The sequence below is a fragment of the Sinohyriopsis cumingii genome, chromosome 7 (genome assembly GCF_028554795.1).
Source record: "Sinohyriopsis cumingii isolate HCF-2022 chromosome 7, ASM2855479v2, whole genome shotgun sequence".
Lineage (NCBI taxonomy): Eukaryota > Metazoa > Mollusca > Bivalvia > Unionida > Unionidae > Sinohyriopsis > Sinohyriopsis cumingii.
In genome coordinates, this window is record NC_142967.1 from 85,477,647 (window position 1) to 85,497,030 (window position 19,384).

Consider the following 19,384-nt stretch of genomic DNA (forward strand, 5'->3'; position numbering starts at 1 on the left):
ATGACTCTGGCATACATTTTTGACCAAACATTTTAAGTATTCTTCAACAGAAAAGTCATAAAATTATGTCATACTATTTTATTAATTAACTATTTTTGCCAGGCAATGCAGCTCTACAATAATAAACTCCGCATTTAACTAGGCTTTATGCATTAAAATGAGTCTGAAACAAATAAAGAAAAGAAACTCTTTTATCGGAGTATTCCTCATTCATTCAGAACATCAACAAAAATATGTATCATCAATAACTGAAAATGACACATACAATTGTGTCAAATAAATGTAATCCATGCTGACTTTGATGAAAATGCTATCAGCAATCAATGAAACACTGTTTTATCTGCACAGGAATTGTCTGGAAAATAATGTACATTAGACAAGCACCTGAAATTTCAATATACAACTTGTCAACAATATCTAATCATGCAAACATGATGCACATATCAATGCAAATTCTGATACAGTCGAGCCACATCCATCAGACCGCTGTTTACTGACAACTACCCTCTTATTCAACAGAATGATAGCAGTAAGTCATTTTTGGTCCTTTGAAATGTCCAATTAGACCGACAGAAAAAAATGTGTTTGTGGTTTTACAATTAATCCTACCTATCACCTGTTAAATCTTGACACTTCTGCTATTAAACCTGTCAAAATTTTTGAAAACTTCGAGGGGGTACCCTTGATCCTAATGATTTGTTACCCGATCAAGGGGAAACTGTATTAAATATGTACAAACCTTAAGTCCACATTTTTTTAAAATTCATAGCATTCTATAAATCTCACTACCTAAATGTGAAATCAAGGGTTGTCACATGCGAAAAGAAGCTATGGGATTAAGGTCAGTTATTTACTAGAAGAGGCAGATCTCTGCTTGGCAATGAAAAAGTATTTGCAGCTCAGTCAAAAGAACTGTCAACTTGAGAACAAAGTGAGTGTTGCCTTTGTAAGCACTGGCAGAAAACTTGTATACAGTAAATGGGTACCCTATGACTCATTTATTACCAGGGTTATTATCAATGGGCATGCACCCATGTATCTTGATACCTGATGGCACCTTTATTTGCTATTCTCTGAAATGTCTGCAAAAATACTTCTCTGAAAAATGATGAACTCAGTGCCAAGTAATAGAAGGTGGTTATCTGAACTCAGTCCTAAGTAACAGAAGATGGTTATCTGAACTCAGTGCCAAGTAACAGAAGGTGGTTATCTGAACTCAGTGCCAAGTAACAAAAGGCTGTTATCTGAACTCAGTGCCAAGTAACATAAAGTGGTTATCTGAACTCAGTGCTAAGTAACAAAAGGTGGTTATCTGAACTCAGTACCAAGTAACAGAAGGTGATTATCTGAACTCAGTGCCAAGTAACAGAAGGTGGTTATCTTAACTCAGTGCCAAGTAACAGAAGGTGGTTATCTGAACTCAGTGAAAAGTAACAGAAGGTGGTTATCTGAACTCAGTGCCAAGTAACAGAAAGTGGTTATCTGAACTCGGTGTCAAGTGACAGAAGGTGGTTATCTGAACTCAGTGCCAAGTAACAGAAGGTGACCTATAAAAGTGAATTCATGGATTTATCATATAAATGGATTTAAAGTGTTAACAATCCGGACTTTAATGGATTTAATTAAGACAAGCTAGAAGTTGCCAAATTATTTGTGACATGTTCCAATGAATAATATATATGTATTTTACATTGGTTCTGTCATTATTTTTAATATCCATCTATCTATTTACCCATCAATCTATCTAATATCCAGTTGTGCTTTTGCTGTCAAAGCACTGTGTGACAAAGAGAAATATTTTGGACATTTACTATAAATAATTCTGACATTCATCTTGGCGTGTTCCTTTATATCAGATGAAGCATTTATTCAACATCTCCTGGGTAGGGAAGTTTCCAGTGGTATTGGCTGAGATGAGAATGAAATACAAAGAAATTTTAAAATGTCTGCTTGAGTGTTTGCTGAATTTGTAATGCATGGATTCTTTTCTTAGTAATAAGATCAATTTTCCTATTATTCAGATTCAGAAGACATGTAGTCATAGAAACATGACAGTTGTATCTTCTCGAGTTTTGTTTATAACACAACATATAAAATACTACTTACTGTACAAAATTAATGATGTGTACAATAATTAAGTACTAGAATATTTTGCAGGAGTACACTTTTACAATGTTTTATTTTTTTTTTCCTCTATTAATTTTTCTTGTCTTTTTATCCCCTTTTTCCAATGTTTCCTATGTTTCCTATGTCCTGATTATATAAATATGGAAAGCCATTTTATTTCTGAAATTAAGAAAAAAAGATCGATTATAATAACCTTTCAATGCAGTTAGAAATGATTGGTTGAACCATAATCTCAACAGCTGACAACTGAAGGTCTTCAAATTTAACAGTGTATGCTGTTGAATACTATGACCATCTGTCAGTGTATTTACAATAATGTAGCGAAAATCCACTTTTCTTGATGAATTACTATGTGTTTCATTTTGCCACTTTTAATCTTGTGTCCCAAAACTTTGAACAAAAAAAAGTAGGAGACAAACATGAACCAACAGTGACAAACAGACACTGGATCACATTATATGCGTACACATAATCATAATGGGTTACACAAATGTAAATAACTAATTATATAAATACGGAAAGCCATTTTACTGTTTAGCATCAGATTTACAAATCAACAATGCCTCTAAACTACTAAAAGATAAAATTAACTAATGATTCAAAATCTAACTACACTGTAAATTGCCTACAAGTCAAAAGCTTTTGATGCTGTGCTGTTTTCTGCAGCTTGGTGTGGAACCCCTATGGAATGAAAGCATCAAGTTCCAAGTATCATTGCACCACATGATTTTATGCACAATTTGCATCATGCAGAAAAAACATCACTGTCATTTTCCAGTAATTGAATGGCTGCCTAATTGGAAGAGTTTTAATATTGCTAGTCATTTTCACAGACTCGTAAAGGAATCTTAATCCGAACAAAGATTGAAGCAAACACAATGCTAACACTGTTAATGATGAGACTGGTAAAGGAATCGTAATCCAAACAAAGATTGAAGCAAACACAATGCTAACACTGTTAATGATCAGACCACATAATACTTTTATTTCTATGAAATGAATGATAGAATAAAATACAGGATGTCATTAATCTGCATACTTTCTCCACTGCTAGGCTGGCCTAACAAGAATCCTTTGTGCAAAATAAAATGTGTGGGTTCATCATTTTTTCACATTTTTAGGTCTTTCTTGTTCAAAATGAGGTTTTTGAGGTGCACTGCAGACAATGATTACAGCGAGAACAGCACTTTGTATGGAACTGCTATATAATGAAAACAGAAACTGAACTGTGGTATAGCAGGAATAATCAAAATTTGTCAAATAACAGTGTTTTAGAAAGGAAATAAATAAGCTTCATTATGTGTTCTTTCAACTCATATTGTTATAAACTGATAGAAGTTTCAGCATGGGTCCATAGTGAGATCATGTTGTTTGAGGAATCACATTACAGTGAAGTACATTAAAAAAAAAAGAAAGCTGGAATTCATTTTATTCCGAAGTGTATGTAACTCTAATCCTGTGCATTACACAACCTTTGGAACATATGTTACCACATTTTCATTAATCTGAACCCATAATAACTCTCCAAGAACCTTACACTTAATTACATCTACAAAGACTGAGGTCCATATAAAAGCACAGATCTTACCAGTGGCAATTTGGTTTTTTGGGGAGCATTTTAATTTTTCTGTGAGAGAGATACATTATCGAGAGCTTGTTACGACGAATATATGAAGCATACTATGCCACTTTACGATTCTTGGTACCATATGTATTTCTGTGAATTGATGGAAAAGTGTAACACAACGGCCACTTTGTTAGCATGGCCACTATTGGCAGTGTATATAGTTTCATAATGGTTTTCATTAAGGCATTTAACTTGCTTTTATATCCTATACCATTTAGCACTATCAAACTTACCTGTGTAAGTTTTGTGAAACCCCCATAAGTTTTTTCCTGGCAGTGATCAGTTTTTGACCCAGATCTGGCTCCACCTCAAGCTGATGTTTTATATCTTGTGAGATCTAAAGAAAACAATAGAAAAGAACTGTATTTGTGTTTATAAAATAATTATTCCCAGAAAGAGGAGTCAGAAGATCAAAAAACTTAATAAAGCTTACATGCAGTTTGTACTTGTTTATAAATGGGTCCTACTGCAAACATAGATCCTTTCCTGCAATCACATAATATGCCAGCTGAGTCTATGTCGTTGTTCTACACTTCTATCCTAACAAACAACATAGATCCAGATCTGTCATTGCATTTGGGTTTGTGCAGTTTGCAGTTGTATTTGACATTTAAGTGAACACACATGGTAATAGCATACAAATCTAAATAATTCACCTATACATGCTAGCCAACCCTCACGTTTAAGAGAATTTGTCTTCTCCAAAGGTCAGAAAAACTTACAAAGAAGAGGCCGGCCTATTTGTGCCAGATATCAGTCAGATGACATGAAAACTTGTGATATCAGTCAGATAGCATGACAATGTGTGAATGAAAGTTCACACACACAGACAGAAATCACCATCCAAAGCAGCTGCAGTGGGTCAGTGGTAAAGGCTGGGCTCATGACCAGACAGTTTCTGGTTCAATTCTCACTGTCTGATCAGCCTGGATCTTCCAGTAATATGCATGGATATCGATGTTGCTCATAAATGAATTCATTCAAGGTTTTGATGATATAAGCTTACAAATGTAAGATCTGATAAGAAACAAATTTTTTCTAATATATAGTTTCTTTGTGAATCTTACCCAATCATAATAACTAAGGAGAAAAGGTAAGCGGTAGAGGGAGGTACATCATCTTACCGCAGAGATGCCACCTCTGGACCTCTAAGGTATGTGTGACAGCTTCTAGGTAACCCAACTGGAGAAGACTCCATCTGATGGGGAGTGATTTCCGAAAGGGAAAATTTTCCCTCCCAAAAATCCAGCAGAAGCTGAGAAGCCACATTTTATAATGCTATTCAATGTCCTGGAAAGGTGACCTGTTGCACAATGACTATAGGTCCAACCAGATTGAGTTAATCCCTTTGGGATGGCATTAAAGAAAGCAACAGGTCACAGAATCAAGACTTCCCCAAAAATGGGAAAGACTGCCAGGAACTCCGCATTCATGGTACAGTCAAGGTCTAAGACTCCCCAGGAAACATCACTGGTGCTTCCAAAGTCCAATTTTGATTTACTTGATGCTGCTAAGCAATTAAACATCAAAAACTTCAGGTGTTTTTATGCGTGATCAATCACCGAAACAACCAAACCGTGTTGAAACCGGTATCATTAATCTCGATGGAAGTTTGGTCAAGGTACTCATTGGGTTGCATATGTGACTTACCCATGTGGAGTTGTTTATTTTGATTTGTATGGATTGGCGCCACCTAAAATTTTTTTAAAAATATGTGAGCAGGATGCAAAGCACTCCACCAATCTGGTATTCAACATTACCAACACAGACAATAACCAATCCACCAATCTGGTATTCAACATTACCAACACAGACAATAACCAATCCACCAATCTGGTATTCAACATTACCAACACAGACAATAACCAATCCACCAATCTGGTATTCAACATTACCAACACAGACAATAACCGATCCACCAATCTGGTATTCAACATTACCAACACAGACAATAACCAATCCACCAATCTGGTATTCAACATTACCAACACAGAAAATAACCAATCCACCAATCTTGTATTCAACATTACCAACACAGACAATAACCGATCCACCAATCTGGTAATCAACATTACCAACACAGAAAATAACCAATCCACCAATCTTGTATTCAACATTACCAACACAGAAAATAACCAATCCACCAATCTTGTATTCAACATTACCAACACAGAAAATAACCAATCCACCAATCTGGTATTCAACATTACCAACACAGAAAATAACCAATCCACCAATCTTGTATTCAACATTACCAACACAGAAAATAACCAATCCACCAATCTTGCATTCAACATTACCAACATAGAAATAACCGATCCACCAATCTGGTATTCAACATTACCAACACAGACAATAATCGATCCACCAATCTTGTATTCAACATTACCAACACAGACAATAACCAATCCACCAATCTGGTATTCAACATTACCAACACAGAAAATAACCAATCCACCAATCTGGTATTCAACATTACCAACACAGACAATAACCGATCCACCAATCTTGTATTCAACATTACCAACACAGACAATAACCAATTCACCAATCTGGTATTCAACATTACCAACACAGACAATAACCAATCCACCAATCTTGTATTCAACATTACCAACACAGACAATAACCGATCCACCAATCTTGTATTCAACATTACCAACACAGACAATAACCGATCCACCAATATGTGGCAGTGAATTAATTGCTGTACTCGATGCTGTGTCAAGGTCGCTGATACCACCTCATAAAGTTGTGCATGAGTATACATCTTCGCCTAATATTTTAAGCAGGTCTTAGTAAATACAGTGGTAGATATTTACAAAAAATCTTCTCGGAGTTTTACTCAGGGCAAGCCCCAAGGTGAATTATCCAAATATGCAACCCTTGACCAGATCAAGAATGAACTTGGCTGATCTTTTGAGTCTCGCAAATGTGGACCAAAATGAAGTTGTTTTTCTGGATCAGCAAGGACGGTTCAAGACAAGCAATATCCCGTTGAGAAACAATATTCCAAAAGTTCCATGTGGAAATGAAACTGACTTAGTAGTGTTTGCCAAAAAAAGTAAAATTAAAAACTCGAATCAATTTTAACACTCATGGGAGAGATTACTGAACACATCAGAAATATTGGAGATATTATGTATGGCGATCTCAACAGGAGCAAAAATACAATCACCTATGTGAAAGAACCAAAATCAGATGATCATGTGGCAACAAAAAGATACGTAGACAGTAACAAAGCCACGATCAGCACTGAGATCAATGATCGTTTACTATCCACCGGTGATACAATGACTGGTTCTCTCATTATGGATAATAATAAAACTACTGGTCTTTTGGAGAACCAGAATCAAATGACACTGCAACAAAGAAATACGTCGACAATAGCAACATCCCGATGATGAACTCGTTAATTTCTATCAATGATGGAATGATATCGTTTAGATCTGAATATTCTAATCATATAACCGCATTTACAAATGTTCGTAGAAAGACAAATAGAACCATTAATGAATTTTTTGGAAATCCATCAAACATCATGCTGCGGTTACCAGTATATACAGGTTCTCAGTAATTGGCGTTACAACATTTACAATATCTACCACAATTTCACAGCATTATCCAGTCCTGACTCCATCAGGCGGATCTTCTGGATCTATATCAGCAGTACTGGATCAAAATGTCGAGGAAACATTTGTGGTAAAACCCGAACAAATGAGCACCCGTGTTGTACTATTGGTGTCTTGAATTCGTTGCCAACCTGCCACCTACTTAAAATTTAGCATTTTATATAATAAACTCCTCAATCGATTTTCAACGTGATGTTGCAGCGCAACATTACAGATATGATCAAGTATGTTCGTGGCATACCCAACTGAAAAATATCATCGACGAGTATACAGTAAAACAAAAGAAATACTGCAGACATGTTGTTGTTACTGATATAATTGTGTACTCTGCATCTGCAGTCATTGCTGGAACAGTAACGGTCATCAGCACATTGTCAATGTCAAATGTGATAGCACTAGTGACAGGAATTGGTGTTTCAGTTGCAACAGGAATTGCTTGATATTTTTAATAAAGGAAAAAAAATTCCATGTGCACGGCTGATAAATTACATGAATATAAAACAAAGTTGCACACGACAACACATGCATATGCCAAATTATCTTTGTTGATATCATCAGGTCTCAACGATGGAATAATATCAGATCAGGAATTCAGAGAAATGATTAAGATTTACCCTGAGGCAATGTCGCAGTTGTCAGGAGATAAGGTAGAATCTAAATTCTTGACACAGTCATTGCCTATGAAAAACGATATTAGACCTCCAATATAAAAAATAATAATGTCGCTAATGACTATGTCATCAGAATTAACAGATCATCACTAATACAACTAAGTAAAAAACCACGATGATATCAGAAAACTCAACCAATCCAGAGTTCAATGTTAGCTTTCCAACTGCAATTCCAGTGAAGGAAATGGCATTAGCACTATTAGGAGTATATCATAGCTGGCCAAATATTAGATCAAAGTCATTCGCTGGGTTGCAAGCAAATAATTCACTGGTATTTGCATATAAAAATAAACCCGATGGAACCCCCAATTAAAATGTTGTGAGTATACCTATGGGCAGTTATCAGATCGAACAAATCAACGATGAATTCCAGCACAAAATCAAATCTATCACGGGAAAAGATTCAAAAACTGCTATTACGGTTCACAAACCAACGTTATCAACCACGACAGAAATAAAATCTCTAGATTATGCCGTCGATATATATCAGTCGCCAATCCAAACTGCTTAAGGATGGCCAGAGATAACACCTGTTCATCAAGCACCACCAGAACCCTGACACTTCCCCACACAGAACAATTTAGTCTTAATATACTTACTGCTGAATATTGCAATGAAAAAAATATGCAGAAACAGTTAAATGAGCTGCAGCTGTATATGACAGAAATCAAATTCTGAATTATGCACATTCCTGTTGTTCAGAAATGGTTGTGTTAACTCCAACTCATTGGCTCGCCAGAGAAATCAGTGAACATGGAGTTTAATTTCAAACTTATCACAGTTCCTTTAGATGGAAAGGAAATACATGGACTCCTGAACGAATGGGTGTAAAATACATTCCCAAGAACATTATTTGGGATGAAATATGCACGGTGTCTTTAGATGTATTAAAAATGTTTCTTGATTGGTTATTGACTCGGAATACTGCTGTTACTATGAGTGGTGCCACCTTTTGTTGGATCATCTTCGCATGAATCGCTAAAACCGTTTGTAGATTATTATGAAGAAATAACTAATGATTACTGAGCGCTTGATGCAGAATTAAGGGAGTTTAAAAAATGGACTGCAGCCAGATAAAATATAGTGTGTGTGTGATTTGGATTTTTAACATAGCTTTAACAATTTTTGAGTCATACTGCTACAGTGTCTGCAGTATGGCAGTTTATAGTGATGTCTAGCACTGGGGCATCATGCCACAGACATGTAGCATGATGTCCCACCCAGTCACATTATCCTGACACTAGGCTGACCAGTCCTAACACTAACCTCTTAATGCTGAGCACCAAGTGAGGCAGCTGTAAGTACCATTTTTGTAAGTCTTTGGTATGACTCTGCCAGAGATCGAACCCCTGCATTCGAGGCGGACACTCTTATCACTAGGCCACCAGTGAGGTCCTAAAATACAGTGTGAAAATAATGCTTGAAGCAATTCCAGAAACTCCTATGAATGAATTTTGGAATATGTGGAGCCCAAATGATTTAATAGTTGCAAGTAGAAAGACAGTCCATGATACACTTCAACAGCAATTATTTCTGTTACATAAAGAAAAGTTTTCAGGTCTACCTGTACCAATGTGTTATTGCCCAGCAGATACACAATGGCAAAATACTGATGTTGAAATTCCTGGAATTAATGACAAAAAAATCATGTACTAAATGGTATTATTTTGGTTCCTGTGAGTGCTGTTGAGAGCACGTTACGATCGATAGATCTCCATGGATGCTAGGATATGCTATAATGATTCATTCATCACAAGGATTATCTATTTCCAATACAAATATTTGGATTGTTGATGATCATACTGAATGGTCAAATTTAGTTTATCTGGCAGTGTCTCGAGTCAGAAGAATGTTTCAGCTGTGGAGGGTTATCATAGACTTCACTGCAAATAATAATCAAACTACCAGTAAGGAAAAAATGAGCTAGTTATCAGCAATGTGACCCCCAAAAATATGCGCTGTTTTGATCTCGATGCTGAATTTATCACGACACTGAAACAGCGACAGAATAATCATTGTGTGAGCTGTAACACGGTAATGTTGTGGCAGTATTAAAATAATAATCCAGGACAGTTTACCATGAATAGAATTAATAGTAGTCTTGGTCACACGCGAAAGTGTGATGCTGACCTGTCTTGAATATAATCAACATCGTGACCCTGGTGCACTGCTTTCACAAAAGTGAAGACAGTGGTAATTGTGTATCTTCAGGAAAATTACTTGTAATTGTTCACATACAAATCCACGCTGAGGAGCAGTTGAATCTAGTCTGCAAATTGCAGGTCTACCCGTGGATCTTACCACGCTGGAAATTGTATGTGTGGTTACATTCCAGACTGGGTCAGTTGCTCTTTTTTTTAAGCCCTTCAAGTTCACCAGGTTCATATAAATATCTGACAGTCACAAAACCTAGTACTGGCTGTTTTGAGAAAGAGTCACATCGTTATATTGGTATTTTTGTGTGTGTGATCACATTGAAATTCCACGAGTAATTTCATTATTTAACGCAGCTATCACACTTGGTAGTCTTGGAATCCATTCACGAGATCTCTGGTCTGCCTGAACTTCGTTAAGGGATATTTGCTGCACGTACTAAAATCCAAACAATCACTCAGCAAGTCTTGATTAAATCGCTCAATGATTGCCTGATCTCGATGAATTGCAGTGCGCCCTGTCTGATTTTGATGTTATGTTGTTTCATCAGATATGTTAATGCACCATGAAATTATTTGCCACGATCAACCTGTAGCAACTGTGGCCATCACAGTCTGCCACGATAAATTCATTTAAATGCAGATGCAACTTTAGTTGCTGTCTTTGTTGATAGCGGCTCTGCTTCTTTATATCTACTTGCAACATCAATAACAGTTAACGAGTATTTGTATGTACATGATTGACGTCTATCAATTTTAATAGTATCATGTGGTAAAAACAAACTATCTGCCTGATGAACCTCATTGTGTGTAGTGACATCAAAATATGCATACTGAATTTTTTTTAGGTGGTGGTAGATAAATTTGCCATATTGTCTGTCGAGCTAACCAATTTGCAGCAACAGAAAGTGCCGCATCAGCAAGTTTACTAATAGCTGCTTTACCTCTCCAACATCTTGGGATATAATAAATCAATTCCATTATAATAATAATAATTGGCCGACTAATTACAAGCCCGTAGGACTAGTTTACTTTTCATCGCAGATCTTGCCAAAAAAATTAGCAAGCGATTCTCTGAGAGATTTATTTACAGACTTTAACGTGTGTATCAACTTCACGTCTGCAATATGTCGTTGTTGCAAATATGGATTTTATATGCGACATCATGAATGTGGCACGCTTGATCAATCACATTTACTGGATACTCTCCAGGTCTTGGGTGATTTCGCTCATCAAGTCAGATATCAAGTTGGGTTCCAGGACCAAAATAATTATATCCAGGTCAATGCTTTTCACCAGGATACTTAGCCCATGGAGCTCCTGGTAATTTTCCCAGTGAAGTAGCGATATCTCCACCTGTTTTATTAGAGATAAATCTATTTTTTTGTACCACATTTTACACACTTGCCTGTAAGTGCATGCTTTTTATTCCTCGTCGCTACTGTTGTTAATCCACTGGTGGGGGTGAGGGCTCTGCATCGAACACAATATAAATTCATATTATTTATTATATTTGTACAACACAGATATCATTGATTTCTGAGCGACATGAAAGCAAGAGGCAGTCAAGCATCATCCAGCGCTACCAAATTCTATCAGAACAATTATAGGTCCATCTGGGTCTGGTAAAACACAATTGTTGCTTAACCTGATAATGAGATGGCTCAAGTGGGATAAGTTTTATTTAGTGGCACCATCTGAAAATGATGTGATGCGACAACGTGCTTAAAGGTTTTAATGAAAATGCAAAATTGTTGGACGAGGATGGTAATAATATTATTGACTTTATTACCAATACTGATGAAGCTCCATCTGTGGATGACCTTGATGGATTTATTAATAATCTCATAGCATACGATGATGAGATGCTGGGCAAACAATCAAATCCAGTTCAGATATTTTCTCGAGGCAGAAATAAAAACACTGACATGATTTATGTTACTCAGCGATATACACAAATACCTAAAGTAACCGCAATCTTCTGATTATTTTTAATGGAGTCAATACACATACTCTGTGAAACATTCATCAGAACTGGTGTTTAGAGGACAATGATATGATTAAATTTAAAAACTTCTTTTCACAAGCTCAAGCGATTCCTCATGGATTTATCACGATAAATTTACATGATCCTTGGTCGCGATATCGCATAGGTCTAGATAAAATTTTGGTTGAGAGCCCTGTTACCTTTTTTTTTTTTACCACACACATGGTGACAACCCTGATAAATATATTTGACACAAAAAAATAACCCAGTTAGAGGCCTCAGTGACGCTTGCATATTTTTCACCTGTCGTAGGAAGGCTTTATCGTGCAAATAAATCTGATCTATTTACCCTCCCTACTTTAGCATTACTGACGGTTGTATTTTTTTACCCTCCATAGGATCTTTATTTCAGTCTGAAATTCCGGTCTGTTCATCCCTCCTGTTACTCAAATAAAAAGTCAGTGCCTGCAACCACACTTAATTTTGAAGCATAATCATTTATTATCTACTTTCCATACCATAGTTTAATTACAGCTGTGACAATAATCACATACCTTTTGAAAGATACTGAATAAGGTTCGGACTCCTTCTTTCCATGGTAGAAATGGGTCTAGCAGGAACTCATGAAGGTTCGGATGTGGAACAAGCGCCAGTTTGGATATTACTGAAGTCAACTGAAGATTGACTGCATAACTTTGATCCATTAAATGTGATAGTTTGTCTAGCAGGACTCGAAGAAAAGCACCCTCATAGAATGTGTCAGATTCATATCCTTCAGTAATGCTGGGTTCCTTTGGATAGCCCCATCGTGCACATATGGCTGCCATACCAGCAAACTGGTCAAAGATATATATAAAAAATTAGAATAATCAGTATATGATGAGAAGGTTTTTGTTAAATGGACAAAATTTCCAGTTCAACATACATTCATTTAATTTGTGCAGTTGTGAAATTTCCTCCTTCTCATTTTAAGACTCAGAAGTTGACCAGTTTAACCACGTCATGACCTATCATTAGTTTGCTTTTAATCCTGTCAGGTATTCCAACCATCAATCCATTGAGTTTTTGTGAAGATAAGATCAATTCTCATGGTAAAAGGCTATATTTCAATGAACAATATCTTGACTTCTGATCACTGTGATTTTACCTCCATTATATTAAGCAAACTAAATGTATGAAATAATAAATTCACAAGTTTCCAAATCAGTTATTACAAACATTATCAAAATTGAAACAAAACACTGGTGTCCTTCGTTTAGAGATAAGGAAACCTGTATACACTGGATGATTGCATACACTGTATACACTGGATGACTGCATACACTGTATACACTGGATGACTGCATACACTGTATACACTGGATGACTGCATACACTGTATACACTGGATGATTGCATACCTGTATACACTACATACCTGTATACACTGGATGACTGCATACACTGTATACAATGCATACCTGAATACACTGCATACCTGTATACACTGGATGACTGCATACACTGTATACACTGCATACCTGTATACACTGGATGACTGCATGAAAATGGTTTATGTATGTAGATAAGTGTTACCAATGTATGTATGTATCTAGCGATTTCTGTACTTAATCACACATCTGCACAATGTTGGCTACACTACTGAGTAAATTTAGGCAGCCTAAAAAGGGTCATACAAAACAAAGATAATGGCTACAAAGTGTAAAATCCCTTAAATTAAAAAGTCAGATTTGTTCTATAAACCTCATGAACTTCACCACAGGATACATTCCAGGTTAAAAGGTTGTTTCCATTAGTCACCTCTCATGACATGCAAGATAGCATATAAGACCTATTACATGTCCCAAAGCAACAGAAGGAACATGAAATATGTTGTTGCTACTGTTTTTGGAGCTGATACTGCTGCGGTTTGTTAAAACATGCTTATGTTTCACTGTGTAGTAAGCACACTGTACAATGATCTCTGACAATATGCCCCTCAGTTAACCACAGCCCCTCATACAGTATTCATATAGTCAAGGTTCCTAAAACACCACAGCCCCTCATACAGTATTCATATAGTCAAGGTTCCTAAAACACCACAGCCCCTCATACAGTATTCATATAGTCAAGGTTCCTAAAACACCACAGACCCTCATACAGTATTCATATAGTCAAGGTTCCTAAAACACCACAGACCCTCATACAATATGCAGGTAGTCATGGTTCCTAAGACACCACAGCCCGTTATACTATGTGCATATAGTCACGGTTTCTAAGAAAATAACTTTGTTCCACTTGATTTTAGTTGTTGGTTCATGAGAATAATTATGAGGTTTCATATATTTTATGTGGAATTGTGTACAGCATATCCATTATGATACAGACATGGTTTTATGTACAGCATATCCATTATGATACAGACATATGTTTTTGTATACAACATATCCATTATGATATAAAAATGTAGTTTTATGTACAGCATATCCATTATGATACAGACGTGGTTTTATGTACAGCATATCCATTATGATATAGACATATTTTTGTATACAACATATCCATTATGATATAAAATGTAGTTTTATGTACAGCATATCCATTATAATATAGACATATTTTTGTATACAACATATCCATTATAATATAGACATATTTTTGTATACAACATATCCATTATGATATAAAAATGTGGTTTTATGTATATCAATTATGATATAGACATGCTGACAGCACGACAGATTCTAATGTGTCATCACTTTCATTTATGGCTTCCATGAATCAAGTTAAAGTATTTATTTCTTAAAGATGGAAGAGTATTTTATACCTGTTTGTGAGCATCTCTGAGGTACATATCATAACCACTTTCCACTGTTTGGTAGCTTGACTTCAGTTCCTCAGGTAAAATAGACAGGAAACTGTAACGATAAATGCAACAGTTTGTAAGTATGGTGTGATCTATAATTAAGTATGCATGCATGTATGTATACGATCTAATGGACTATCCACATAATCCTAGCAATATAATGTATAGGATTTAATGGACTATCCACATAATCCTAGCAATATAGTGTATAGGATCTAATGGACTATCCACATAATCCTAGCAATTTAGAGTATAGGATTTAATGGACTATCCACATAATCCTAGCAATATAATGTATAGGATCTAATGGACTATCCACATAATCCTAGCAATATAATGTATAGGATCTAATGGACTATCCACATAATCCTAGCAATATAGTGTATAGGATTTAATGGACTATCCACATAATCCTAGCAATATAATGTATAGGATTTAATGGACTATCCACATAATCCTAGCAATATAATGTATAGGATTTAATGGACTATCCACATAATCCTAGCAATATAGAGTATAGGATTTAATGGACTATCCACATAATCCTAGCAATATAGTGCATAGGATTTAATGGACTATCCACATAATCCTAGCAATATAGTGCATAGGATTTAATGGACTATCCACATAATCCTAGCAATATAGAGTATAGGATTTAATGGACTATCCACATAATCCTAGCAATATAATGTATAGGATCTAATGGACTATCCACATAATCCTAGCAATATAATGTATAGGATCTAATGGACTATCCACATAATCCTAGCAATATAATGTATAGGATTTAATGGACTATCCACATAATCCTAGCAATATAGAGTATAGGATCTAATGGACTATCCACATAATCCTAGCAATATAGTGTATAGGATCTAATGGACTATCCACATAATCCTAGCAATATAATGTATAGGATTTAATGGACTATCCACATAATCCTAGCAATATAGTGTATAGGATCTAATGGACTATCCACATAATCATAGCAATATAATGTACAGGATCTAATGGACTATCCACATAATCTTAGCAATATAGTGCTGATTTAATATATAGTTCTAAAATTATTAAGGATAAAATTACACAAATAAAACCAACGTAGGTAATAAGCCCATCCAAAAATAAATTTAATAAGTGGCCCTTCAAGATAAAAGGCAATGATCTTACAAAGACTGTAATAGATAAAAGGCAATGATCTTACAAAGACTGTAATAGATAAAAGGCAATGATCTTACAAAGACTGTAATAGATAAAAGGCAAAGATCTTACAAAGACTGTAATAGATAAAAGGCAATGATCTTACAAAGACTGTAATAGATAAAAGGCAATGATCTTACAAAGACTGTAATAGATAAAAGGCAATGATCTTACAAAGACTGTAATAGATAAAGGGCAATGATCTTACAAAGACTAATAGATATTAAGGTTAAAAACTGGTAAAATCTTCAGGAAGATAAACCCTTCTTTTCTCTTATAAGATAAATGATAAATGGTAAAATATGCCAACATTTTGTTTAAGTACATAAATGAGAACGAAACACTCTTAAGGGGGTAAAGTCCTTAAAGTAAAGGATCAAAATTAGATTTGAAAATCGCATAAATTCAGATTTTTCTGGCAGAACATCATCAAAACTACTTAATTCTATCCACTTGACAAGAATACCGTTAGTGGACACTAGCATTCTGGTCAAGGTTCACACTTTAGAAGGTATGGATGGGTCTACATGTGTGACACAGTGTTGTATCATCTCTATGGACTGTTGAATGTAAATGATGCCACTCTCCAATGGTGGGTTGGATCCATTTGTGTAACATTTAAAGTCCCTATAACGGATCTTCCATTCAGCAAATGGCTGCTTTTGAGATACTGTACATTTGAGATTGTATCTGATACCATGTCAATTGAAAGAAAATGTTTTCAAAGTATTAAAAAAAAAAACAACAGGTACATGACAGAATAGAAAATGAACCTAATGGACATAAAAAGGTGGACAAAAGTTACAGCTTAGGGGTCAAAGGTTGAGAAGATACAAAATGAAAATAAAAGCAACATGAAACACTATAATGATGCATACGTTTCCAGAACAAAAAAGAACATGTTAAAATAAAACTCTTATACCGGTAGGTTTTATATATTGAAAACATTCTTTCTAATTGGTTTGAAAGTTGGTAGTTGACAGTACATCTTGTGGCAAGTCAAACAATGCCCTAAACACCAAACATTTAAAAGAATTTCTGCAATCACTGCCAATCCAGTCAGTCTAGGTGCATTCAAAAATCAAAACTCTTTTGAATAAGAAGTGATCAGTCATCTATAAACTGCAATGTGAAAACCGCTAGAAGCATGGACACAAGAGTAAAAGAACATTGATACACTGACAGAAAATCCCTGACAGCAGTTGGTGAACATTGATACAGTGACAGAGAATCCCCGACAGCAGTTGGTGAACACTGATACACTGACAGAGAATCCCTGACAGTAGTTGGTGAACACTGATACACTTACAGAGAATCCCTGACAGCAGTTGGTGAACACTGATACACTGACAGAGAATCCCTGACTGCAGTTGGTGAACATTGCAAAGAATCAGGGCATACTATTTCTTGGGATAACATCAGAGTACTTGGTAGAGAGAATAATACTATGAGGAGGAAAATAAGAGAAGTTATTGAAATCATGGAGGGGTAGTGAGTGTTGAACTATGATTCCAGATTGGAACTTCCACTGTTGTACAGATGAGTTTTGTCTCATGGTCAACATTTAGTTGATCACATGACTCCAGTCCAGAAGTCATTCTTCTGATGAAGGTCTTGTGATAAAGTCAACCTTTAGAAGTCATTCCACTGATGAAGGCCTTGTGATAAGGTCAACATTTACAAGTCATTCCATTGTTGAAGGCCTTATGATAAGCTCAACACTTAGAACTCATTCCTCTAATGAAGGCCTTGTGATAAGCTCAACACTTAGAAGTCATTCCACTGATGAAGGCCTTGTGATAAGCTCAACACTTAGAAGTCATTCCTCTAATGAAGGCCTTATGATAAGCTCAACACTCTGAAGTCATTCCACTGATGAAGGACTTGTGATAAGGTCAACATTTAGAAGTCATTCCTCTAATGAAGGCCTTGTGATAAGGTCAACCCTCAGAAGTCATGCCACTGTTGAAGGCCTAGTGATAAAGTCAACATTTACAATTCATTCCTCTGATGAAGGCCTTGTGATAAAGTCAACCTTTAGAAGTCATTTCTCTGATGAAGGCCTTGTGATGAAGTCAACATTTAGAAGTCATTTCTCTCATAAAGGCCCTGTGATAAAGTCAACATTTAGAAGTCATTCCTCTGATGAAGGCCTTGTGATAAAGTCAACCTTTAGAAGTCATTTCTCTGATGAAGGCCTTGTGATGAAGTCAACATTTAGAAGTCATTTCTCTCATAAAGGCCCTGTGATAGTCAACATTTAGAAGTCATTCCTCTGATGAAGGCTTGTGATAAAGTCAAATGCTAAGGAGTCATAACCTATTATGCTACAGAAAGTTATATGTTCTTAGTTTCACTGCCAATATACACAATCAGTTCTGAAAGTGAAATGAGATTTTAATATGAGTTGCCCTGTTAGGTGTTTATGGGTCAAGCCAGGCTTTTGCATTAAGCAACATCTGTTGAGGACAATCCATTATCAAACTGAGTTGATGGAACACATTTACAGCGTGAGTGTTATAATGCTCATGTTGCCATTTTATACTGGATGAAGTCAACCAAAACAAGTCTTTGGCAAACAACAAAAAAATATTAGAAAAATAAAAAATTACATTTGGAAGAATAAAAGTGTTTTTCAAGACTATCCTAGTAAGAGTTGAGACAAATGAGTAAATATCCAAGAATCCTAGAAGATCTATTTAATTTGATAATTGCATGTTGCAATTGTTGTTTGAGAGTTAAGTTTTGAGTAATAACAAAGCAATCACAGTTCTCAACTCCTGATACTGTCTCATTGTTTTAGCAATAAAAACCGGTAACACACTGCACAACTTGGGATCAACCAGTAATAGAAATAAAGTACACCATTAGCTTGTTAAAGGTAATGATAAAGGAAAAACATGCTTTCATCTTCAGACAGTTGGCAGAATTAACAAATCACTTTGATAAAATCAATGGTCATCAGAGTTACGTTGAAACACGTAATTATATGTTTTTATTTTATTTATTGCTGGACAGTATATGTAATTACATGTTTTTATTTTATTTATTGCTGGACAGTATATGTAATTACATGTTTTTATTTTATTTATTTCTGGACAGTATATGTAATTACATGTTTTTATTTTATTTATTGCTGGAC

At 35.5% G+C, this 19,384-nt stretch overlaps 1 protein-coding gene across 1 annotated transcript in view; it reads right to left on the minus strand.

Annotated features, from left to right (window-relative positions):
* LOC149795661 (FHF complex subunit HOOK interacting protein 2A-like) overlaps positions 1 to 19,384 on the minus strand; it is a 108,248-nt gene that overhangs the window by 22,857 nt on the left and 66,007 nt on the right. The window contains exons 13-15 of the mRNA XM_089965502.1: positions 15,004 to 15,094; positions 12,752 to 13,033; positions 3,988 to 4,091 (exon numbers count right to left, since the gene is read on the minus strand). Coding sequence (XP_089821628.1) covers positions 3,988 to 4,091; positions 12,752 to 13,033; positions 15,004 to 15,094 — 477 coding nt within the window. The remainder of the gene's footprint in view (positions 1 to 3,987; positions 4,092 to 12,751; positions 13,034 to 15,003; positions 15,095 to 19,384) is intronic.